This window comes from Rana temporaria, chromosome 5 (genome assembly GCF_905171775.1).
Source record: "Rana temporaria chromosome 5, aRanTem1.1, whole genome shotgun sequence".
In the NCBI taxonomy this organism is placed as follows: Eukaryota; Metazoa; Chordata; class Amphibia; order Anura; family Ranidae; genus Rana; species Rana temporaria.
In genome coordinates, this window is record NC_053493.1 from 30,885,299 (window position 1) to 30,911,386 (window position 26,088).

At 47.1% G+C, this 26,088-nt stretch overlaps 1 protein-coding gene across 4 annotated transcripts in view; it reads right to left on the minus strand.

The window, feature by feature from the left end:
• Positions 1-11,036: 11,036 nt before the first annotated feature.
• The window catches only part of GNGT1 (G protein subunit gamma transducin 1), a 90,199-nt gene continuing 75,147 nt past the window's right edge, over positions 11,037-26,088 (minus strand). For all 4 annotated transcript variants that reach the window (XM_040352327.1, XM_040352325.1, XM_040352326.1 and 1 more), the window contains one exon: positions 11,037-11,445. In XM_040352327.1, coding sequence (XP_040208261.1) covers positions 11,320-11,445 — 126 coding nt within the window. In that variant the 3' untranslated portion in view covers positions 11,037-11,319. The remainder of the gene's footprint in view (positions 11,446-26,088) is intronic.

A 26,088-nucleotide genomic window follows, 5' to 3' on the forward strand; every position in this document is an offset into this window, starting at 1 on the left:
CCGCTAGGTGGCGCTTCCATATCTTTTACGCGTCGAATATGCAAATGAGCATTTACGCCGATTTGGAAACGAACGACCGCCAGGTGCTTTTTTTTTACATCGTTTGCGTTCGGCTTTTTCCGGCGAAAAGTTACCCCTGCTATAGCAGGGGTAAGTGCGGCGTATCCTATGTTAAGTATGGCCGTCGTTCCCGCGCCGAGTTTTGCATTTTTTCCGTTGTTTGCGTAAGTCGTTAGCAAATACGGCCGGACGTAATTTACGTTAAGGTCGAAACCAATGACGTCCTTGCGACGTCATTTGGAGCAATGCACGCTGGGAAAATTTGCGGACGGCGCATTCGCTGTTCGATCGGCGCGGGGACACGTCTGATTTGAATAGTACACGCCCCCTAGCCGCGGAATTTGAATTCCGCCGGGGGATTTACGATACGCCGCCGCAACTTTAGAGGCAAGTGCTTTCTGAATAAAGCACTTGCTTCAAAAAATAGCGGCGGCGTAACGTAAATCAGATAGGTTACGCGGATCTAAAGATCTGCTAACCTATCTGAATCTAGCCCACTGTTTCTGCAAAATCCATTGGATGGGTTCTCTATTTTCCCGGGGTTCAGGGGTGCGCTATGTACAGAGTGCAGAGTTCAGGTGTGCACTATGTACAGAGGGCAGAGTTCAAGTGTGCGCTATGTACAGAGGGCAGAGTTCAAGTGTGCTATGTACAGAGTTCAGAGTACAGGGTGCGCTATGTACAGAGTGCAGAGTTCAGGGGTGCGCTATGTACAGAGTGCAGAGTTCAGGGGTGCGCTATGTACAGAGTGCAGAGTTCAGGGGTGCGCTATGTACAGAGTGCAGAGTACAGGGTGCGCTTTGTACAGAGTGCAGAGTTCAGGGGTGCGCTATGTACAGAGTGCAGAGTTCAGGGATGCGCTTTGTACAGAGTGCAGAGTTCAGGGATGCGCTATGTACAGAGTGCAGAGTTCAGGGGTGCGCTATGTACAGAGTGCAGCGTTCAGGTGTGCGCTTTGTACAGAGTGCAGAGTTCAGGGGTGTGCTATGTACAGAGTGCAGAGTTCAGTGGTGCGCTATGTACAGAGTGCAGAGTTAAGAGGTGCGCTATGTACAGAGTGCAGAGTACAGGGTGCGCTATGTACAGAGTGCAGCGTTCAGGTGTGCGCTTTGTACAGAGTGCAGAGTTCAGGGGTGTGCTATGTACAGAGTGCAGAGTTCAGTGGTGCGCTATGTACAGAGTGCAGAGTTAAGAGGTGCGCTATGTACAGAGTGCAGAGTACAGGGTGCGCTATGTACAGAGTGCAGAGTTCAGGGGTGTGCTATGTACAGAGTTCAGAGTTCAGGGGTGTGCTATTTACAGAGTTCAGAGTACAGGGTGCGCTATGTACAGAGTGCAGAGTTCAGGGGTGCGCTATGTACAGAGTGCAGAGTTCAGGGGTGCGCTATGTACAGAGTGCAGAGTTCAGGGGTGCGCTATGTACAGAGTGCAGCGTTATATTGCTTTAACTGCTTACAAAGTGTTATCTGGAGTTTGGCCACAATTTGTTAGTGTATCTAAATCTGCGAGTACATCTTACACTTCCCTCCCCTAGAGTAACAATGCTGCTTTCCAAAGGTGCCTCCGTTGTTCTTCCATAGATACAATGAAGCATAGCAACTCTAAGTCAGGAAGTGTGCTGGTGGTCTGATCGCCAGGAGAATATTCATTTAAAAGAAGACTAAAAAAAGAAAACAAATGCAGCCACCACACCTAAAGACTGGTAAGCTGCAATCTATTACGTTTTTGTCCTTTGGTTTAGTTCTGCTTTCATTTCTTAGCTTGCAGCATATGGATTGTATTGGGCAGGCTGCGGCCCCCGACCACATGATGCAGGAAATGGTGCAGACAGACTGAGGATGGAGCTCACTGTGGCCCGTCACATAGGAGGTCATGGGAGATGCTGCTGGAGGAAAACAGACAGTGACCCCCCAGGGGGGTAAATATCAGGAGGGGGTCTGTGTAGTATGACTGTGTGAGTCAAAGTGTGAAAGTTTCGGTCAGTTTTCTTCCACGGATAATCTCGGCATTCCTCCATGGGAAAGAGGAACCTGAATCAGCAAACTGCGGGACAAAGGTCATTAAACTGAAACCATGCGCCGATCGACTCTTCAATCCTATTCACACGGGAAGGGCGGGAATACAATGCAGCTTGTATAATGCGATCCGTGGAATCTGTGCGCACAGGTCACTCCCTCTGCGGCTCCGTCATTTTAAAACAGTATCAAACCCAAAACCAAAAATGGAATAAATTGCAGCTTACCAATCATTAGATGTGGTGGCTGCATTCGTTTTCTTTTCTTTGGCTTTTTTACCCCTCTGGGGCAGATCCTCAAAGAAATTACGCCGGCGTATCTGTCGATACGCCGCGTAATTTCAAATTTTACGCGTCGTATCTTTGTTTTGGTATCCACCAAACAAGATACAACGGCATCTGTGTTAGATCCGACAGGCGTACGCCTTAGGCCTAGTATACACGATAGGATTTATCCGCGGATACGGTCCTCCGGACCGTTTCCGCGGATAAATCCTCTGAGGATTTTGATCCGATGGAGTGTACACACCATCGGATCGAAATCCGCGCCGAATTCCCATCGCGATGACGTGTCGCGCCGTCGCCGCGATGATGACGCGGCGACGTGCGCGACGCTGTCATATAAGGAATTCCGCGCATGCGTCGAATCATTACGACGCATGCGAGGGATGGGTTCGGACGGATCGATCCGGTGAGTCTGTACAGACCACCGGATCGTTCCGCTGGAGCCGATTCCAGCGGATAGATTTCTTAGCATGCTAAGAAATTTTTATCCGCTGGAAATCGGTCGGCCCGAAATATATCCGCGGATAAATATCCGCTGGATCGTACACACCAGCGGATCTATCCGCTGAAACCGATCCGCGGATCAATTTCAGCGGATCGATCCTCTCGTGTGTACGGGGCCTTAGTACGCCGTCGGATCTAAGATGCAATTTTCCGCGTCGAGTATGCAAATTAGCTATTTCCGACGATCCACGAACGTACGAGCGGCCGTCGCATTCTTTTACGTCATTTCTGTTCGGCTTTTTCCGGCGTATAGTTAAAGCTGCTATCTGGTGGCGTACTCAATGTTAAGTATGGCCGTCCTTCCCGCGTATAATTTTGAAATTTTTACGTCGTTTGCGTAAGTCGTCCGTGAATGGGGCTGGACGCCATTTACGTTCACGTCGAAAACAATGACGTCCTTGCGACGTCATTTGGAGCAATGCACCCTGGAAGTTTTGACGGACGGGGCATGCGCAGTTCGTTCGGCGCAGGGACGCGCTTCATTTAAATGAAACACGCCCCCTACTCGCCGCATTTGAATTCCGCGCCCTTAAGCCGCGAGATATACACTATGCCGCCGTAACTTACGGCACTGATTCTTTCTGGATTCAAACCAAAGCCAGGTAAGTTACGGCGGCGTAGCGTATCTCAGATAAGCTGCGCCGGTGCAGATCTTTGAGGATCTGCCCCCCAGTTTTTACCTGGTGATCTGGCTAGTAACACACCTCCTGTATTAGAATGTCCCCACTCTGGATGTAGGAGCACAGGAAGCACAGCAGACAGCAGCATTGTAAATTTGGCGGGGGGGGGGGACGGGGAGTTAGATGGACTAGCATATTTAGATACACTAACAAACTGAAGCCAAACTCCTGCTCACAGCTGCAGTTACAGCAAAAAGTTCTATTTTCTGTTGGGATAAAGGTTTTTCATGAATAAATGAAAGATGAACATTGTAAGCACCCCTGTCAGTAGTAAGGGCTTGTTTACACTTGACTAAATTTCTAACTCTTTAGTATGGGCGTTAGACTGGCATCAATGAGCTTTAGTATGGGCGTTAGACTGGCGTCAATGAGCTTTAGTATGGGCGTTAGACTGGCGTCAATGAGCTTTATTATGGGCGTTAGACTGGCATCAATGAGCTTTAGTATGGGCGTTAGACTGGCGTCAATGAGCTTTAGTATGGGCGTCAGACTGGTATCAATGAGCTTTAGTATGGGCGTTAGACTGGCATCAATGAGCTATAGTATGGGTGTTATGCTGGCGTCAATGAGCTTTAGTAGGGGCACTAGACTGGTGTCAATGAACTATAGTATGGGCATTAGACTGGTGTCAATGAGCTGTAGCATGGGCATTAGACAGGCGTCAGTGAGCTGTAGCATGGGCATTAGACAGGCGTCAGTGAGCTGTAGCATGGGCATTAGACTGGCGTCAGTGAACTTTAGTATAAGGGTTAGACTGGTGTCAATGAGCTTTAGTATGGGCGCTAGACTGGCGTCAATGAGCTTTAGTATGGGCGCTAGACTGGCGTCAATGAGTTTTAGTATGGTCGTTAGACTGGCGTCAATGAGCTTTAGTATGGGTGTTAGACTGGCGTCATTGAGCTTTAGTATGGACTTTAGACTGGCGTCAATGAGCTTTAGTATGGGCATTAGACTGGCGTCAATGAGCTATAGCCAGGGCCGGACTGGGAGTAAAAACCAGCCCTGGAAAAAATGTCATACCAGCCCCATAGCATTATTATACCAGCCCAACATAATAACGTCATTATTTTCTTGTTCATGAAAGGGAAAACCATAAAGCACATTTGAAGAGTGTATTATATATACTGTATTTATTGGCGTATAACACTCACTTTTTTACCCTGAAAAAAGAGGGTAAACTGTGGCTGCGTGTTATACGCAGGGGGCAGTGAAACTTCCCTCTTAAAGTTAGGGTGCGTGTTATACGCCGATAAATACGGTAGATAAGACAGATATGAAAGCACATAGGGATAGATAGATAGATAGATAGATAGATAGATAGATAGATAGATAGATAGATAGATAGATAGATAGATAGATAGATAGATAGATAGATATCAGAAATTCCAGTTAAGAGTTAAAACCATGCTAGGGGCTGCGGGCATGGTACAGGAGATGCCAGTGGCTGCAGGCATGGTACAGGAGATGCCAGGGGCTGCAGGCATGGTACAGGAGATGCCAGGGGCTGTGGGCATGGTACAGGAGATGCAAGGGGCTGTGGGCAATGTACAGGAGATGCAAGGGGCTGTGGGCATGGTACAGGAGATGCCAGGGGCTGCAGGCATGGTACAGGAGATGCCAGGGGCTGTGGGCATGGTACAGGAGATGCAAGGGGCTGTGGGCAATGTACAGGAGATGCAAGGGGCTGTGGGCATGGTACAGGAGATGCCAGGGGCTGCAGGCATGGTACAGGAGATGCCAGGGGCTGTGGGCATGGTACAGGAGATGCAAGGGGCTGTGGGCAATGTACAGGAGATGCAAGGGGCTGTGGGCATGGTACAGGAGATGCCAGGGGCTGCAGGCATGGTACAGGAGATGCCAGGGGCTGCGGGCATGATACAGGAGATGCCAGGGGCTGCAGGCATGTTACAGGAGATGCCAGGGGCTGTGGGCATGGTACAGGAGATGCCAGGGGCTGCGGGCATGGTACAGGAGATGCCAGGGGCTGCGGGCATGGTACAGGAGATGCCAGGGGCTGCGGGCATGGTACAGGAGGAGATGTCAAGATGGCAGAGGCTGCGGGCATGGTACAGGAGATGTCAGAGGATTCAGGCATGGTACAGAAGATGTCAGAGGTTGTGGGGATGGTACAGGAGATGGTTAGAGCCTGAGGACATGATACTAAAGATGGTAAGATATGTAGACATGATACAGGAGATGGTCAGAGAATGCAGACATGGTACAAGAGATCAATGCAGCCTCAACAGTGCCCATCAAATGTAGCCTCACTGTACCCATCATTGCAGCCTCACTGTGCCCATCATTGCAGCCTCACTGTGCCCATCATCGCAGCCTGACCGTGCCCATCATCGCAGCCTGACCGTGCCCATCATCGCAGCCTCACCGTGCCCATAATGCAGTCTCACAGTTGAACTGATTGGACTACCCATTGTTTTGTATGTGTAGGCGAATGTAAACAGACGTGTCCATTTACACCTGCCTGCATCCGCTCTAGCAGATTGGATGACAGTCAGACCGGTCCATAGAGAACAGCAGTCTGTGACCGTGTCCACTCTGCACAAGTGTCATCCGCCTGCTCAGCAGGGATCAGCGGAGAGTTCCCCCACTGAGCAGGTGGATTTGCTTGGCAGAGTCTGCCCATGTGAAAGGGCTCCAAGGGAGAGCTCTGTGGACTGTAATGTAAAGGGAAACTGATGTAAGGGCCAGTTCACACCAGACGCAGTTCCGTACAGTTTTGTGCGTATTTTTTTTGCAGTAAAAATGCATGCACAGTGTTTTCCATGTATTCCAATGGCTCTAGTTCACACCATGCAGTCAGTTTCCGGTGCAGAAACTGACTGCATGGTGTGAACTAGAGCCAACAAAAGCCATTAGAATACATGGAAAAAACTGTACATGCATTTTGTGCATAAAAAAAGTAAACGGAACTGCGTCTGGAGTGAACTGGCCCAAAGAGGTACTCTTGGAATCCTGACGTAAGGGGGTCTCTGATCAGCAAAGCCCCCACGTACATCAGAGTCCCCCTTTACATTACAGTCCACAGAGGTGTGCTCAGAGGCTGGCGAAATGAGAGGAGGGGGGGGGGGACATTTCCCTTACCATAAATGAAGGCTTGGGCCCTGGATTGGTCAGCAAACAAGGCCTACTAGTCTGTACTATACATATACACAGGCTGGCAGAGCATGCTGGGGCTTGTAGTGCACCACACTAGGGAAACCCTAGTGGGCTGCTGTGTTGGTTGAGGGACTCTGGAGGTGACAATACACTTTGTTCAGCCCCATCAATGACTGACCCACCTGTGTGCTGCTTTCTTTTCATTCACTGAGAAGTTTCATTAGGAAGCAAGGCGATTGGCTGACCTGGAGAGCTGTGGATCCTCTGTGGAGGGTTGCAGCATCCATATTACAAGCTGTCCTTCCCTCCACTATCTAACTGCTGCAAGCTGCTAGTTTCTCTTTGGGAAGCACGGCCACGGAGGAGCTGCCGAGGATTGGAATGTGGGCGGGGCCACAGGGACACACACGAGGGGGGTGAGAGATTAGAAGATCCTGCTCTCTGTATCCTTTTTTTCTCTCCTGTCTGACGTCCGTGCGAGGGGGGGTCGTTCTGTCAGTGCGGGGGCCAAGCATAACTGAAGCCAGCAACCCTGATGCCACATTACTAGCTTTTTCCCCAACCCCACAGCAGACACGAGCTGGTCTAGGAGGAGGGGGGCTTTTCAAACAGTACCGCGGCCAAAGTCTTCACACAGCAGACACAGGCAGCTCGCAAACACACAGCGGGGGATGCCCGCTGACTCTGTGTGAGTGTGACGTGTAGTGGAGGAGGAGAGAGCGGATCGCTGCGCTGCAGCCACAGCTTAGCCCAAAGCAGCCTCAGGGCAGGCAGCCTACCGGGAGATGTCCCGGGATCCCGGTAGGCCAGTCCGGCCCTGGCTATAGCATGGGCATTAGACTGGCGTCAGTGAGCTTTAGTATGGGCGTTAGACTGGTGTCAATGAGCTTTAGTATGGGTGTTAGACTGGCATCATTGAGCTTTAGTATGGACTTTAGACTGGCGTCAATGAGCTTTAGTATGGGCGGTAGACTGGCGTCAATGAGCATTAGTATGGGTGTTAGACTGGCGTCATTGAGCTTTATTATGGACTTTAGACTGGCGTCAATGAGCTTTAGTATGGGCGCTAGACTGGCGTTAATGAGCTTTAGTATGTTTGTTAGACTGGCGTCAATGAGCTTTAGTATTGGCTTTAGACTGGCGTCAGTGAGCTTTAGTATGAGCATTAGACTGGCATCAATGAGCTTTAGTATGGGCACTAGACTGGTATCAATGAGCTTTAGTATGGGCTTTAGACTGGCGTCAATGAGCTTTAGTATGGGCGTTAGACTGGCGTCCATGAGCTGTAGCATGGGCGCTAGACAGGTGTCAATGAACTATAGTATGGGCGTTAGACTGGCGTCAATGAGCTTTAGTATGTCACTAGACTGGCGTCAATGAGCTTTAGTATGGGCGTTAGACTGGTGTCAATGAGCTGTAGCATGGGCATTAGACAGGCGTCAGTGAGCTGTAGCATGGGCATTAGACTGGCGTCAGTGAACTTTAGTATAAGGGTTAGACTGGTGTCAATGAGCTTTAGTATGGGCGCTAGACTGGCGCCAATGAGCTTTAGCATGGGCGTTAGACTGGCGTCAATGAGCTTTAGTATGGGCGCTAGACTGGCATCAATGAGCTTTAGTATGGGCATTAGACTGGCGTCAATGAGATTTAGTATGGGCGTTAGACTGGTGTCAATGAGTTTTAGTATGGGCATTAGACTGGCATCATTGATCTTTAGTATGGACTTTAGACTGGCGTCAATGAGCTTTAGTATGGGCGCTAGACTGGCGTCAATGAGCTTTAGTATGGGTGTTAGACTGGCGTCATTGAGCTTTAGTATGGACTTTAGACTGGCGTCAATGAGCTTTAGTATGGGCATTAGACTGGCGTCAATGAGCTATAGCATGGGCATTAGACTGGCGTCAGTGAGCTTTAGTATGGGTGTTAGACTGGTGTCAATGAGCTTTAGTATGGGTGTTAGACTGGCATCATTAAGCTTTAGTATGGACTTTAGACTGGCGTCAATGAGCTTTAGTATGGGCGGTAGACTGGCGTCAATGAGCATTAGTATGGGTGTTAGACTGGCGTCATTGAGCTTTATTATGGACTTTAGACTGGCGTCAATGAGCTTTAGTATGGGCGCTAGACTGGCGTTAATGAGCTTTAGTATGTTTGTTAGACTGGCGTCAATGAGCTTTAGTATTGGCTTTAGACTGGCGTCAGTGAGCTTTAGTATGGGCACTAGACTGGTATCAATGAGCTTTAGTATGGGCTTTAGACTGGCGTCAATGAGCTTTAGTATGGGCGTTAGACTGGCGTCCATGAGCTGTAGCATGGGCGCTAGACAGGTGTCAATGAACTATAGTATGGGCGTTAGACTGGCGTCAATGAGCTTTAGTATGTCACTAGACTGGCGTCAATGAGCTTTAGTATGGGCGTTAGACTGGCATCAATGAGCTTTAGTATGGGCGTTTGACTGACGTACCTGTTGGCACCAACATCAGCCAATCACAAGCCCCAATCACAAGCCCTCCTTACATACTGGTGGCTACACCTTTGTCTCCTGAGCACCTGATAACATTGGGATTTGACTCTAAAGAGCCAAACTGACCACGTGCATCAGGCCTAAGAAAGTCAGCAATACATTTGATCGTATTATGATATGTGTTCCGACCATAGGATTAGCCATTCACTAATTGATTGTACTTGGGGGGCTACTCTTAGGCCTTGTACACACGGTCGGACATAACCGATGAGAATGGTCCGATGGGCCATTTCCATCGGTTCACCTCTGAAGTGGCCGTACGGCCTGATATGCGTACACACCATCAGTTCAAATTCTGATCGTGTCAGGACGCGGTGACGTAAAACACACGACGTGCTGAAAAAAGTTCAATGCTTCCAAGCATGCGTCGACTTGATTCTGAGCATGCGCGGGTTTTGAACCGATGCTTTTGTGTAAGAACCATCGGTTTGGACCGATCGGGCAGCGGTCCATCGGTTCGATTTTGAAGCATGTTTTAAAATTTTGGACCGAAGGACAACAGACCGATGGGCTATACACACGGTCGGTTTGGACAGATGAAACTGAACTTCGGTCCATTCACATCGGTTTGGAACGACCGTGTGTACGCGGCCTTAGTCTTTGGCATTTCAAAATGAGTAAGGCTGTGTTGATGAAACGTGTTAGCCTTCTGAGCTGTATACCCACCATGTAGTCTATAAAGGGTTCATATTTGTGGAGGACACCTTCTCTTTGTTTCATGGATCTTTGTTGGAGTGTGGAGACACTTTAGCCAGTGCATGGATTTATCCTACTCTGGATGGTCTCATGGTCGAGCAGCTATTTTTTTCGTACTTTATGGACATTTATAAGTGGAAACAAGACAAAAGGGTACTGAGAGTAACTATAGGCCGGACTTTAGAGGCATAGAAAACAATGGAGAAACTGAAAAAATAACAATATTTATTGTAAAAAATACATATATATAGTCAGAGCGTTCAAAAACGTATTTTTTTTTTGTATTCCCTAATTGGACTCCGGCTCTAAAGCACTTCATGGTATGGTCATCTGCTTGATGCTGTCTGCGTGAGACGTCTACCTGCCCCTGTTTAGAAACAATCTAAGTATGGTGCCAGTAGGTATTTTTATCCTTTGACTTTATACATTTTTGTTACCACTCACATCAGGATCACATTGTCAATTTCTATTCTTATACTGTTTACCAGAGTTAGCTGCCTTTTGGCCACCTTTATGCAGTCCCTTGGAATTATTCCATGTGTTGGATACTATCGCGGACCAGGGGGAAGCCGCAACTTTTGAAAAATGGACGCCCACGATCCGATAGGTACACTGACTCAAGTATAAGCCGTGGGGGTTATTTTCAGCCCTAAAAAAAGGGCTGAAAAACTTGGCTTATACTCGAGTATATACGGTATATGCTATTTATCGGATTTGTAATTCGAATATGTTTCATTTCAGACAGTGAGACTCGCTTTCTTTTTTGCTACCTCTTTGAACCTTGATCGTGTCCTGAAAAAGCCTAACGGTGAAACGCGTTGACGCACAAGGGCTCACTGTACAAATTGTATCATTTTATATGACTTTTAACATTTTTTGAACATTCTGGCTATATTATGCATTTCTTTCAATAAATATAGTTATTTTTAAAATTTCTCCATTGTTTTCTATGCCTCTAAAGTCCGACCTATGGTTACTCTCAATACCCTTTTTTCTTTTTTTCCTCTCAAATTTACGGATGTGGCAATGTGAGTGCTTCTTTTTCCATTTTTCGGACATTTATAAGTGTCAGTATCACCAAAAAACGGATTCACCTGATGTCGCCATCAGCATTTATGATATGCATTTGATTTTTAAACACTAAAATAAAGGCAATGGGTTAGATTTACAGACACGTATTTTATTAAAACAAACTAATACAACCCATAAAGCAACACATTAACCCTAAGGTAGAGGTAAGATTAGTTACATTCTCGGTTCTGAGTTTGGCGCCCATGCCGATCGCTGGGCCTCAGAGTATGGGTGAGTGCAGTGCAAACCCTCAGGACTCCCGTGAATTTCCACGCGGTACAGCATCGGGTTATATAAATGAGCCAGAAAATAGCCAAAGAGTTATCTACACCATTGTACGACTGAAGAAAACAGTCCTAGAGGGGGGTCAGTTAGGCAATGACACATCCTCCCTTCTCCTTGAATGGGTTCTTGTCTTCTGGAATGCCCTTTACGAGAGGGTCCTCTCCGGAGTTGCCTTCAATGTAGGTCTTGATCTCTTCACACATTTTGGAGACCTTCATGGAGAAGAAAAGAAGATATTGATGATCAGATAGGTGGGAAGTGACTTGCCAACTTGAAATATTTGAAAAAAATTGGCCAAGTATGGACCATTTAGATTAGGGTTGTCCCGATACCGATACTAGTATCGGTATCGGGACCGATACCAAGCATTTCCCTGAGTACTTGTACCCGGGGAAAATGCTCCGATACTTTACCGATACCTGACTTTCCCTGTATCCTCCTCCAGTTCCCCCATCCGTTCTGCTCTCCCCCTCCATGCTCTGTGTCCCCCCTCCGTGCCGCTGCTGTCCTCTGTTCTGCTCTCCCCTCCATGCTCTGTGTCCCCCCTCCGTGCCGCTGCCGTTCTGCTCTTCCCCTGCGTGCCGCTGCCGTCCTCCATTCTGCTCTCCCCCCTCCATGCTCCGTGTCCCTCCACCTTGGAAGTCCACCAATGCTCCTGCAACACACATCTACTACATAGATATCAAGTAGGCCTGACAACCAACCTAACCAACTCACCTCCTTGAAGGACCACTGGCCGGACAGAATCTGAATGATAAAAGGGTAATCATTTTTTTTGAAAAATTATATTTTATGAAAGAAAATATAGGAACCAATAGGTTCCAATCCCACGTAAATTAGTGACCAAAAACCAAATAAACTACAATAAAGATATAAAAAATATTTTATAATTTGCACCCTGTTTAATAAACCTTCTGCTAAACATTTAATTGTTGTGGCACTCTGATCTTTTGTATAGCCTATTAGCCGGATTCAGGTACAGTTACGACGGCGTATCAGTAGATACGCCGTTCGTAACTCCGAATCCGCGCCGTCGTAACATTAAGCGTATGCTCAAACTGAGATACGCTTAAATGTTGCTAAGATACGACCGGCATAAGTCTCCTACGCCGTCGTATCTTAGCTGCCTATTTACGCTGGCCGCTAGGGGCGTGTACGCTGATTTACGCCTAGAATATGTAAATCAGCGAGATACGCCTATTCACGAACGTACGCACGCCCGTCGCAGTAAAGATACGCCGTTTACGTAAGGCGTTTTCAGGCGTAAAGATAAACCACCAAAAAGATGGCGCAGCCAATGTTAAGTATGGACGTCGGAACCGCGTCAAATTTTTCACGTTTTACGTAGTTTGCGTAAGTCGTCCGTGAATGGGGCTGGACGTAATTTACGTTCACGTCAATAGCATGGATTATTTGCGTCGTAATTTTGAGCATGCACACTGGGATACTTTCACGGACGGCGCATGCGCCATTCGTTAGAAACGTCAAATATGTGGGGTCATGAGTATTTAGCATAGAACATGCCCCCAACCAGCCTATTTTGAATTAGGCGGGCTTACGCCGACCCAGTTACACTACGCCGCCGTAAGTTAGAGCGCAACTTCTTTGTGAATACAGGACCTGCCGCTCTAACTTACGGTGGCGTAGTGTATCTAAGATACGCTACGCCCGCCTAAAGATAGGCACAGCTCTCTGAATCTAGCTATATATACTTTTCGCTGGAGACCTCATGTGTTACCCCATATTGATGAAGAGCAGCCTCAAAAAGTTTTACCCTTTCCATAGGCGTGCGCAAGGGGTGTGCCAGGTGTGCCTGGGCACACCCTAATCCTGGGGGTGGCAACCTGTCAATGGTGGGCAGGTGACAGGTAAACCACAATTCTTCCTTGCCGGTCTTCAGAACCTAAACAGGAGAGGCAACAGGGGTGTAATTTAGTGGAACCCATCTGTATTTTTCCTCCTGCAGCAGCTGAAAGTAGGCTTCTCCTCTCCCTTTTGTCAAAATTCAGCTGCCACAGGAGGAAAATATAGGGGATCGGTACTATTATATGCCACCCCTCCTTTCCCTGTTCCTCTTCCTTCTGTTGACCTGGTCCCCCATGTGCTCCCTTGCTCCCCCTTTCTCCCATTGTTTCAGGATGGAGAGCGGGGAAGAGGCCGGAAAATATGTCAAACGCATATATGTTGGAGCTTTGGGGTGCACACCCTAATGCAATAGATTGCGCACACCTATGACCCTTTCCATCATTGAATTCTTTTCATCTTGAAATCCAACTTTGCTGCAACATACATCTACCACATAGATATCAAGTAGGCTGTCAAAGGACCCTCTGCTTGCTTGACAACCTACCTAGCCAACTCATCTTCTTAAAGACACCACCAGCCAGTCGGGTAGACTAAAAGGTAGTAATTTTTTTGGAAAACAATATTTTATATTTAAAAATAATTTTTTATTATACTTTAGATCTTTTTTAATAAACATTATGCTGGGTGTATTCAATTCTTGTGGAACTCTCACCTTTCGGATACCCTTTAGACCAGTGGTCTCCAAAATGTGGCCCAGGGACGGGGAATGCAGCCTTTTGCTCACTTTCATCTGGCCCTTAGGCCCCGTACACACGACCAAACATGTATGCTGAAACTGGTCCGCGGGCCAGTTTCAGCATACATGTTCGGTCGTGTGTGGGCGCGAGCGGGCCGAATTCCAGCAAACATTTGCCCGCCGGGCCTTTTCCCAGCGGGCAAATATTCCTGGACGTGTTTTAAAACCGTCCGCTGGAATCCTGCCCGCTCGGACATGTACGGTCGTCAGTACAGACCTACCGTACATGTCCGAGCGCCCGCCGTCCCTCACATGCGTCGAATGACTTTGACGCATGCGTGGAAGCCTTTAAATGGCAGGCCCGCCCACGTCTCCGCGTCATCGCCGCGTCATCGTCGCGGCGACGACGCGGACACGCCCCGCGTATTGTTTACGCGCGGACTTCTGTACGATGGTGTGTACAACCATCGTACAGAAGCCCTCTGGCAGACATGTACGGTGAAAACGGTCTGACGGACCGCTTTCACCGTACATGTTTGTTCGTGTGTACCCGGCCTTAGTGTACTATTTTATCTACTGACACCAACTACAGGGCACAATTCCTACCAATGACACCAACAATGGGGCCCAATTTGCACAAATGATGGGGCACACTTCCTCCCAATGACACCATCAATGGGGCACAGAACAGGAAGGAAGGAGAGGTGACAAACCTCTGGACTTTTAAGGTGTTCAATAAGAGAAAGTAATAACAATCACAAATAAATAAAATTGGTACATTTTATTACAACAATAAAAAACATGAGGAAAATATTCCATCCTTATCCAAAATTCATTTGTTCTATTCAAATGGCATATATACACACACTACCGCTCGACATGTTTCGCTTTACAAAGCTTCTTCAGGAGATTCAGGTGTGCATGCTATAGGTGACAAAGAGGACAACGATGAATACTCATGTTGATGATTTGATGGAAAGCATTTGGAAAACAGTTGGATATGCTTTCCATCAAATCAACAACATGAGTATTCACCTTTGTCCTCTTTGTCACCTATAGCATGCACACCTGAATCTCCTGAAGAAGCTTTGTAAAGCGAAACATGTTGAGCGTGACGCGCTGTATGCGACCGTCAGAAGGCTGTCAATCAAATAGGAACGCCTAGTCCTGCAGCCCATACCCGGAAGCGGCGGGAGAACATCGATCTCTAAAACGGTAAGTACGGCATTCATTTAAAAAAAAAACACCCGATTCTGCTTAGTAAAATGATCCCCAATCTAATGTTAAAAATAGATTTTTTGGGTGAACCTCCACTTTAAATTGCATCTGGCAGATCCAGCATACTAAGGACAATAAATTTCGGGAGTTTTTTTTTTTTTTTTTCTCGGTACATACCTTTATATCCTGATGTTGTCCAGGGCTTCCGGGTTCCGATGACTGCGTGACTGGGCGTTCCTATCCTTCCGTTCGATGATTGACGTCTTGTGAATTGGTGACCTGTCGCACAACGCGCGTCACCAGACGTCGGGAAAGAGCCGAGCTGCGAGTCGGCACTATACGTATAGTGCCGACACTTAGCTCGGGTATTTCCGGAAATCTGGTGACGCGCGTTGTGCGACAGGTCACCTGTTTCACAAGCCGTCAATCATCGAACGGGAGGATAGGAACGCCCAGTCCCGCAGTCATCGGAACCCTGAGGCTGGGATAGGAACGCCCAGTCCCGGAGTCATCAGAACGTGGAAGCCCTGGACAAAATCTGAATATAAAAGGTAAGTACAGAGCAAAAAAAAAAAAACTGCCAAAATGAAATGTCCTTACTATTGTACTATTAATGTAAAAAAAATCGTTTTTAGGGTGAACCTCCACTTTAACTTCAGCTCCCCCCCCCCCCCCATTTTTCTGACAGTTCAGACAAGCTATATACATTCTGGACAGATGTAGAGAAGAGAAGACTGCAATCATGTAGCAATTGCTGCACAATACGCGACGCACGTTTGTGTGCCATCATCCTTTAATGCCTACCCCAAATGTGATGCGATTCTGCCGCCATTGTCACACGACAGCGTCATACAGCAATCACAGTAACCCGCGCCTTTAAAAATTAGGTGAAACTTGTCACCCGAAAAGGAGCAGGAGCTTCTTTCATGGGTGACAAATGCCCATAGGCAGTAGTGTATTTAGGTTTTGTGCTGCCCTAGGCCTGACTAAACTAGTACACCCCCTAATTTAAATATGACACACCCCTTCCTGTCAAGGTCACACCCCTTTCTGTTTAAGGCACACCCTGAAATTTTTGAGTTGGGACACTAGTTCTGATAGCCTGGGGGGATGGGGCATTGGATTCCCTTAATTTGCATAGATTTCCTCTCACTTCCTGTTTGGCTATGGGGCAGGAAGTGAAGGGAAATCTCTGCAATGGGATAGGGATGGTAAAAATAAACTGACAGGGGCTATAACCCTCCCTTACTCTATCCAAAATGAAAAAAAAAAGTGTTGCCTATAGTTCTACTTTAAGCAAAAATTTCTGATAATTTTATGGAGAGGACTAAGAAGATATAACCATGCCAATGGTGCAGCAGAAAACATAAAGCACAGTGAGGGAGGTTTGTGTTCCAGGCTGATAGGACAGTCAAAATTAGAAGCATTTTGCCTTACACTGTGTAGCACAAGCCGGCGGGGACTCTTTCCGTGCTGCCCCCCTGCAAAGTGCTGCCCTAGGCCTGGGCCTTGTTGGCATAGGCCAGGATACAGCGTTGACCATTCAAGTGAATAAGCTGCCCTATGTGCGGCCCATGGAATTACGTTAGAATCGGGCTTTGAAAATTTGCAATGCGGCCTTATGGCTGGTCCACACCAGATAGAGTCCAGTGCGATTTTTAATGCATGAAAACAACACATGGACAGCAGGTTATATGGGGTCTAAGGACCTAGTTCACACCGGTGCGGCCAGTTCCAGTGCAGGAATGAAAAAGTAGAACATGCTGCATTTTTTTATGCCCTGAACTGTACTGCAAAACTCATCAAAAACGCACCGGAAAACATCTAAATGCATTAAAAACACACCAGAACGCACATGCCCTTATTGAGGATGAAGAAAAAAAAGGGAAAAAGCACTGAAACGCATCAAAAATGCACCAGAACGCATCAAACCCTGCATGCAATAACGCATCTGGAACGCATCCAGACTGTGTTTCTGTGGTTTCAGACGTAGTCCAGTGCATTTTTTCCTGCATATGGACAGTAGATTAAATGGGTTCCTATGACCTAGCCCTAGTTCATACCAGTTCGGTCAGTTCCAGTGCAGAAAAAACTGTAGTGGAATGTGGCAAAATGCATGGAAAATGCACCGGATCACCCCCCACCTCCAGGAAACTTTGGAAACACATTTCAGGTGCACTGGAATGCAGTAAATATGCATACAAAACCCACACTTGCAAAAATGCATCCGGAACGGCCTTAGGCCCCATACACACGAGAGAATTTATCCGCGAATATGGTCCAGCGGACCGTTTCCGCGGATAAATCCTCTCGAGGATTTCGGCGGATTTTCATGCGATGGAGTGTAAACACCATCGCATTGAAATCCGCGCCGAAATCCTCTGGCGATGACGTGTCGCGCCGTCGCCGCGATTAGGAATTCCACGAATGCGTCTAATCATTACGACGCATGCGGGGGATCCCTTCGGACGGATGGATCCGGTGAGTCTATACAGACCAGCGGATCCATCCGTTGGGATGGATTCCAGCAGAGATTTGTTTGGCATGTCAGCAAATATTCGATCTGCTGGAATCCATCCCAGGGGAGAAATATCCGCGGAAACAGATCCGCTGGCGTGTACACACCATAGGATCTATCCGCTGAAACCCATTCGCTGGGATTTTTCAGCGGATGGATTCTATTGTGTGTACGGGGCCTAAGGCTACATTCACATTTGGCGTTTTAGGATCTCGCTGCGATTCTGCCCACAATCTGAAAACGCATTACCATTGCAAAATGCTGGCTCAGGTGCCATTATTTTCAATAGCACCTAAAATGCGATTTTGCTGCGATCATTGCATGATTTATCACGCAAAATTCACATTGTGTGCAGCTTGTCGTGCAAAAGAAGCTCCTGCTCCATTTTGGGTGACAAGCTCCACGCGATGTGACTTGCTGCGATTGGCGCACGATAAATCACGCGACAATCGAGGTAAAACCGCACTGCTCTTATTGAAAATAATGGCACCTGAGCCTGCATTTTGTGATTGTAGTGCGGTTCGAGATCCCAAAACACCAAATGTGAATGGAGCCTTATTCCCCTACACACGGGGGGGGGGGGGGGGGGGCTTCGCTGGAGTCCGCCTGCTCTGCTGATCTCCGCTGAGAAGGCGGATGGCTGATCCGTGTCCATTTATGCAGAGGACACCCAGACACAACTCACTCTCCGTCCAATCCGATACATCAGACAGATGGGAAACTGCTGCTCCATAGAGGAGACTGGAGGATCTGATTGGGTCCGCTGGGAAAATGGACAGGTGGACCCGATTGGTCCGCCCATGTGAAGAGGCCCTTTAAGACTCATACACACGATCGGATTTCCATCGAACAAATCTGTGGAATTTTGTGCGAAGGGCGTTGGCCGTGAATTTGTTCTGCACACAGACGGCAGAACTTTTTCAGCCAACATACACTAAACTACGTGTTTTTTAAGCTCTTTAGCGCCACCCTTTGGGCAACTTCTGCTAATGTTGTCTTATGGTTAGCATTGGTTAGGAAAATGCGTGTTTGTACTTTGGATTTTTTTCTGATGGACTTGTGTACACACGACATCACACATTTGTTGTCGGAACATTTGAAAGCATGCTATCCAACATTTGTTGTCGGAAATTCCGACAACAAATCTAATAGTGTGTATGGGGTTTAACCAGGAAAGGAAAGGAAAAAATATATAAACAAATGTAATCTAATCTATTTTTAGTAGTATACTGATATATTGTAGCCTTTTTTTTTGTTTACAAACAATTTTTATATTGTATCCTTTTTATAGAATGGATGATCAATGTTATAAAGTAAATAATACATTTGTATCACTTCTCTGATGTCTTCCTCTCCTGGGTGACCTGGTATAAACTCAGAAGACATTCTTCATATAGGACAAGGCTGAAGGGTTTATGGTAATAGGATTGGAGGTATGGGTTCCCTCATCTCAGCTCTCTACCTCTGCAATACCACTGAGCTGACTGTCACTAATCTTCACCTCTTCCTATTCTTCACCTATTCCCTCTACACAGCCCAGGATTGGATGAAGCGACATTTATTTGTACTCTTCCTTCTGCCTACAAAATTAATTCATCCGTAGCATAAGAATGATGTATACTATATGGTTTTTATTACAAATTATGGGCCAGATTCAGGTACAATTGCGCCCGTGTAACGTAAGCCGTTTACGTTACACAGCCGCAAGTTTTCAGTTTTAGTGCCCGATCCACAAAGCACATACCTGGAAACTTGCGGCGGTGTATCGTAAACACGTCCGGCGCAAGGCGGCCCAATTCAAATGGGGCGGGTACCATTTAAATTAGGCGCGCTCCCGCGCCGGACGTACTGCGCATGCTCCGTTCGCGTATTTCCCAACGTGCTTTGCGCGCAATTACGACGCGCCGACGTGTTGAGAATCGCGACGTGCGTAACGTACTTACGCCGGGAAAACAAAAAAATTCAAAAGTGACGCGGGAAAGACGGGCATACTTTAACATGTTGGAGTAATTTTACACCATGTTAATAGCAGCCCTATCTGTGCGACGGGAATCTAACACTTGCGCCGGCGTAACGACGGGAAAAACCTTTGTGGATCGCTGTAACTGCTAATTTGCATACCCGACGCTGGTTTACGACGCAAACTTCCCCCAGCGGCGGCCGCGGTACTGCATCCTAAGATCCGACAGTGTAAAACAATTACACCTGTCGGATCTTAGGGATATCTATGCATAACTGGTTCTTACGAATCAGTCGCAGAGATACTCTGAGAGATACGACAGAGTATCTGAGATACTCCGTCGTATCTCCTTTGTGAATCTGGCCCTATGTGAGCAGACTGCAGTTCCTTTTTAAAGCTCAGTAAAAAAAAAAAAAAAAACCCACACGATCGTGATAAAAAATGCTCGAGCAAAGCGCGGTGACGTACAACACGTACGACGGCACTATAAAGGGGAAGTTCCATTCGAATGGCGACACCATCTCATAACTTGCTTCTGAGCATGCGCATTTTTTTCCCCATCGTTAAAGCCTACACACAACCATTTTTCACGACAAGAAAAACAACGACGTGAAAAACAATGCGAAAAAATAGAGCAGTTTCTAAATTTGCCATTTTTCGCGTCGAGAAAAATGCTCTGGAGACCGTTTTTAACGACCAATTAAAAAAATTGCATTTTTCTCGTCATGAAAAGCGGTCATGTGTACGCGGCATTATACTTAAATTCCATAGGGTGACAACGCCATAGTGATTTCACTGCAGGGGGATTAGTGTTGTCACTCTGTTACAGGAAGTGGGAATCCAACAAATCTACTGGCAGGTAAAAGGTACTAAAAGAATGTTACGGGGGAACAATTTTTTTTTTTTTTGGCTATAGTACTGCTTTAAAGCAGATGTGCCATTAAAAAAAAATATTAAAAGCCAGCAGCTACAAATACTGCAGCTGCTGACTTTTAATATTAGGACACTTACCTGTCCTGGAGTCCAGCGCCGTCCGCAGCAGAGGATGAGCGATCGCCCGTCACTCTGCTGCTCCCCCCGCCATCCTCAGTGAGGGAACCAGGAAGTGAAGCGCTCCGGCTTCACTACCCGGTTCCCTACGGCGCATGCGCGAGTCGCGCTGCGCCCGTCGATTGGCTCACACGCTGTGTGCTGGGAGCCGAGTGTTCCCAGCACACAACGGGCGACAGACGGGAAGTCAGAAAAACCTGTCTTTTGCCCGTAGCGTGTGGCCGGAAGTGGGTGCAAATACCTGTCTTTAGACAGGTATCTGCACCCCCCTCCCCCTGAAAGGTGTCAAATGTGACACCGGAGGGGGGGCGGGTTCCGATCAGCGTGAGTTCCACTTTAGGGTGGAGCTCCGCTTTAAGCAAAATCAGTAAACTAGGCTCCACTTCATAAAATCGATATAAATGTTTCCATACACAAGACCCCAAAGGGAAAGGTTGATTATATTTACAAGGTGAGGCATTACTGCTTTTGGGAGATGGAAGCAACACATAAAACCTGACAGTGCTTATTGAAAGTGTAACTATGGCCAAAATTGAAAAACAAAGATATATTACCTGTTGATCCTGCCAGTAGATTTGCTATTTTCCCACTTCCTGTAATAGGGTGACAACACTGTTTGTTCTGCATTGAAATCACACAGCAATGTTGTCACGCTGTGGATGGAATAGTCGTAGATAGCCATGTACTGTAGCTTTAAATGAACTTTAACCACTTAAGACCCGGACCAAAATGCAGCTAAAGGACCAGGCCCCTTTTTGCAAATCGGGACTGCGTCGCTTTAACTGACAATTGCGCGGTCGTGCGAAGTGGCTCCCAAACAAAATTGGCATCCTTTTTTCCCCACAAATAGAGCTTTCTTTTGGTGGTATTTGATCACCTCTGCAGTTTTTATTTTTTGCGCTATAAACAAAAATAGAGCGACAATTTTGAAAAAAATTCAATATTTTTTACTTGTTGCTATAATAAATATCCCCCAAAAATATATAAAAACATTTTTTTTCCTCAGTTCAGGCCGATACGTATTCTTCTACATATTTTTGGTAAAAAAGCATTTATCGATTGGTTTGCGCAAAATTTATAGCGTTTACAAAATAGGGGATAGTTTTATTGCATTTTTATTAATTATTTTTTTTTTACTACTAATGGCGGCGATCAGCGATTTTTTTCCGTGACATTATGGCGGACACTTCGGACAATTTTGACACATTTTTGGGACCATTGTTATTTTCACAGTAAAAAATGCATTTAAAATGCACTGTTTACTGTAAAAATTACAATTGCAGTTTGGGAGTTAACCACAAGGGGGCGCTGATGGGGTTATGTGTGACCTGAAGTGTGTTTACAACTGTAGGGGGGTGTGGCTGTAGGTGTGACGTCGATTGTGTCCCCCTATAAAAAGGGATGACATGATCGATTACGGCGCCACAGTGAAGAACGGGGAAGCCGTGTTTACACACAGCTCTCCCCGTTCAGCTCTGGGGACCGATCGTGGGACTCCAGCGGCGATCGGGTCCGCAGATCCCGCGGTCACAGAGCTTCGGACCGGGTCGCAGACGCGCCCGCGACCCCACGGCTGGGCTTAAAGGGCAACGTACATATACGTTAATGTGCCCAGCCGTGCAATTCTGCCGACGTATATCGTCGTGCAGCGGTCCTTGAGTGGTTAAAAGGGCTGTAAACTTTGAAGTTTTTTCACCTTAATGCATCCTATGCATTAAAGCGGAGCTCCACCCTATAGTGGAACTTCCGCTCATCGGAACGCTCCCCCCTCCGGTGTCACATTTGACACCTTTCAGGGGGGTGCAGATACCTGTCAAAGACAGGTACTTGCACCCACTTCCTGGAGTCCTCTCTGCGGGGACTCTGCGGGGAGTACGTCACTTGCCGCCCCCCCCCTCCCCCGCCTCCGTTGTGTTCTGGGAAACACTCGGCTCCCAGAACACAACGGGAACCAGTGAGGACGCCGCTGTGCGACTCGCGCATGCGCCGTAGGGAATCGGGCAGTGAAGCAGGAGCGCTTCACTTCCTGGTTCCCTCACTGAGGATGGCTCGTCCTCTGCTGCGGACGGCGCTGGACTCCAGGACAGGTAAGTGTCCTAATATTAAAAGTCAGCAGCTGCAGTATTTGTAGCTGCTGGCTATAAATATATATTTTTTTGGGGCGGAGGTGAAAAAATGTCTGTCCTTTACCGGCTCCCCGTTTTACTTACCTGAGCACTGGAAAGTCCCGCATCACGAACGCACTCGGTCTTTGCCCGGGCTTCTCGGCTCTTCATTGGATAGATTGATAGCAGCGCAGCCATTGGACGCCGACTGTATGATACGGGGGCGCGCCCACAAGGTAACCCCCTCGGGAGAGCACTTCCCAGAAGGGGGTTCGCTCTTGCGGGGAGGAGCTGGGACAGCCACCGTGGCACCCCCAAAGAGGAGGATCGGGGCCACTCTGTGCAAAATGAACTGCACAGTGGAGGTAAGAATGACATGTTTGTTATTTACAAAAAAAAAACATTCGAACCTTTACAACTACTTTAAGTAAATGAGCACAAGATTTAAGTCCAACCCTGCTTAAAGCGGGGTTCCACCCACAATTTTTTTTTTTCAAAGTCAGCACTGGCAGCTACAAACACTGTAGCTGCTGACTTTTAATAAGGACACTTACCTGTCCTAGGCGCCCACGATTTTGGTCCCCCGGGGCTGATCCCTCGATCGTTGCAGGTCCTGGCCCTGCCATCCTCACTAAGGGCAACAGGCAGTGGAGCCTTGCGGCTTCACTGCCCGTTTCCTACTGCGCATGCGCGCTGTATGAATGGGCGGCTGCTCTATGGGATACACACAGTTCCCAGAAGGCAGCGCGCACCATTCACCAGAAGACAAGGCAAGAATAAAGACCAGCCGCGGACTAGGAAGAGGCAGATTAGGATGATCCACATAGCAACCGCAATTTCTGGTAAGTAAAATATAAATAAAAAATTCTATTTTTTTTGTAAAATTTTGGTGTAATTTTTTATTTTAATTTTATATGGTGGACCTCCACTTTAAATAATTTTATGCATTTTCAACTAGTTTCTTTAATTCCTTTTGGAGAAACAAATGTTCAATCCATCTGAATAAAAGCTGACATTTGTAAACAACTGCATAGGGGCCCATGGGCAGTCAGGGGGTAATAAAAATAGACAGTTGAGCTGCGGGCTTAAAGGAGAAGTACAGCCAAAGCTCATTTGGCTGTACTTCTCCTGCTGGCTGACGTCACAGAGCCGATCCAGACTCGGGCAAGATCGCAACTATGAAGTCAGGATCCTCCCACATGCCTGGACCGGCACCTGGCTCTGCCTCTCAGGAAACCGCTGAGAGACTGAGCCAGGGGCTTCTGCCCCCCCCCATAGCCGAGCACTCCAGTGAGCGTGGGGGGAGAATTGTGACTAACAGTCACCAGCTCTCTGCTCAGGGAGCTCTGCGAACCGGACAATCAGCGGTGTTAGATCGCTCAGTTCTCAGTGTTAGAGCTGGCAGGGAACAGATGCAGCATGAACCTAGGTATTTGGGGGGTATTTGATCACCTCTGCGGTTTTTATTTTTGCGCTATAAACAAAAAAAGAGCGACAATTCTGGAAAAAAATAAAAACAACTATATTTCAAACTTTCTGCTTAACCACTTAAGCCCCGGACCAATATGCTGCCTAAAGACCCAAGGGGTTTTTACAGTTCGGGACTGCGCCGCTTTAACAGACAATTGCGCGGTCGTGTGACATGACTCCCAAACAAAATTGGCGTCCTTTTTTCCCCACAAATAGAGCTTTCTTTTTGTGGTATTTGATCACCTCTGCGGTTTTTATTTTTTGCGCTATAAACAAAAATAGAGAGACAATTTTGAAAAAAATGCAATATTTTTTACTTTTTGCTATAATAAATATCCCCCAAAAACATATATAATTATTTTTTTCCTCAGTTTAGGCCGATACGTATTCTTCTACCTATTTTTGGTAAAAAAAATCGCAATAATCGTTTATCGGTTGGTTCGCGCAAAATTTATAGCGTTTACAAAATAGGGGATAGTTTTATTGCATTTTTATTTTTATTTTATTTTTTACTACTAATGGCGGCGATTTTTTTCGTGACTGCGACATTATGGCGGACACTTCGGACAATTTTGACACATTTTTGGGACCATTGTCATTTTCACAGCAAAAAATGCATTTAAATTGCATTGTTTATTGTGAAAATGACAGTTGCAGTTTGGGAGTTAAACACAGGGGCCACTGTAACATTTAGGGTTCACTTTGTGTGTGTTTACAACTGTAGGGGGGTGTGGCTGTAGGACTGACGTCATCGATCGAGTCTCCCTTATATAAGGGATCACTCGATCGATACGCCGCCACAGTGAAGCACGGGGAAGCCGTGTTTACATACGGCTCTCCCCGTTCTTCAGCTCCGTATATTGATTGGTTTGCACTAGGGCTGTGCAAATTAACTTTTAATTAATCGATTAATCTTTAATTTTTTTGATCGATCAAAATTCTTTTGATTGGTACTCACCTCTCCGCCAGCTTCTGGGCCTTCAGGGAGTTCCGTCGGAGATCCAGTAACATCACGGACAACGGCGGGGCTTGCCGTGTCCATCTGAAGGGCTCCTTTGCTGTGCCTCCATATCTGCATGCCGGCGGGACCTTCCTATCTGCCCCACGCAAGGGCTGTTACACTTCCCTCTATCACTTCACAGGTGAGTATAAAGTGGCTGTACAAGCTCCCAGAGGAGCTGGCTCCCAGTTGATGGTGGCTTCACATGTGGACTCTCTGATCAGAAGTGCATTCTTTGATCAAAAGTGCGAGTTAAAAACCAGGAGTTTGAAACAGGAGGTAAGACAGGAGTCTTCATTATTTTTTTCAATCACTGATCCAGAACAAGCTTGCAGCTAATAAAGTTGGAACTCTTGCTATATAGATTCAGCGGTGCAGCAGACGCTCTCATCTTTGTCTGCTCACCCCAGGGATAGTGAGAGCAGGACGCTCTCAAACGAGTCGGCTCTCCCCAGGGATAGTGCAGCCAGGCAGGGTACACCACACCCCCCTAGCCAATTGATCCAGGGTTGCACCGATCGCCGTTAAGGGGTCAGGAAGGAATTTTTTCCCCCGATCGCTGCAGATTGGCACAGCACGCCTGGGGTTTTTCGCCTTCCTCTGGACCAATCTGGGAGAGAAGACTCAACGAGTGACGGCTCACTTGGACAGTCTTCCACCCATCACGTCCGGCGTCTCGCGGCTCTTCCCGCATCCGCGCCAGACCAGGCCTCATTCACGGCCGCCGCAATTAGGAAAGACTGACGACAATGTGACTGGCGACAATGGCTAATCTGCGATACTCTGCGGACTCTATTCGGGGTCTGAGACAATTCGCAACAGCATTACCAGCCGTCACCAAAAAGGCCTTAAAAATAGAGCAACTTTTGAGATTCGATCGACGATCGACCATCAAAAATTTTAACTATTTTACCCAGCTCGAGCACATATCATGTGCTTTGATCAACACAAGATCGGCAGTAAAACACCGATTAGAAATCCACGATTTCTTA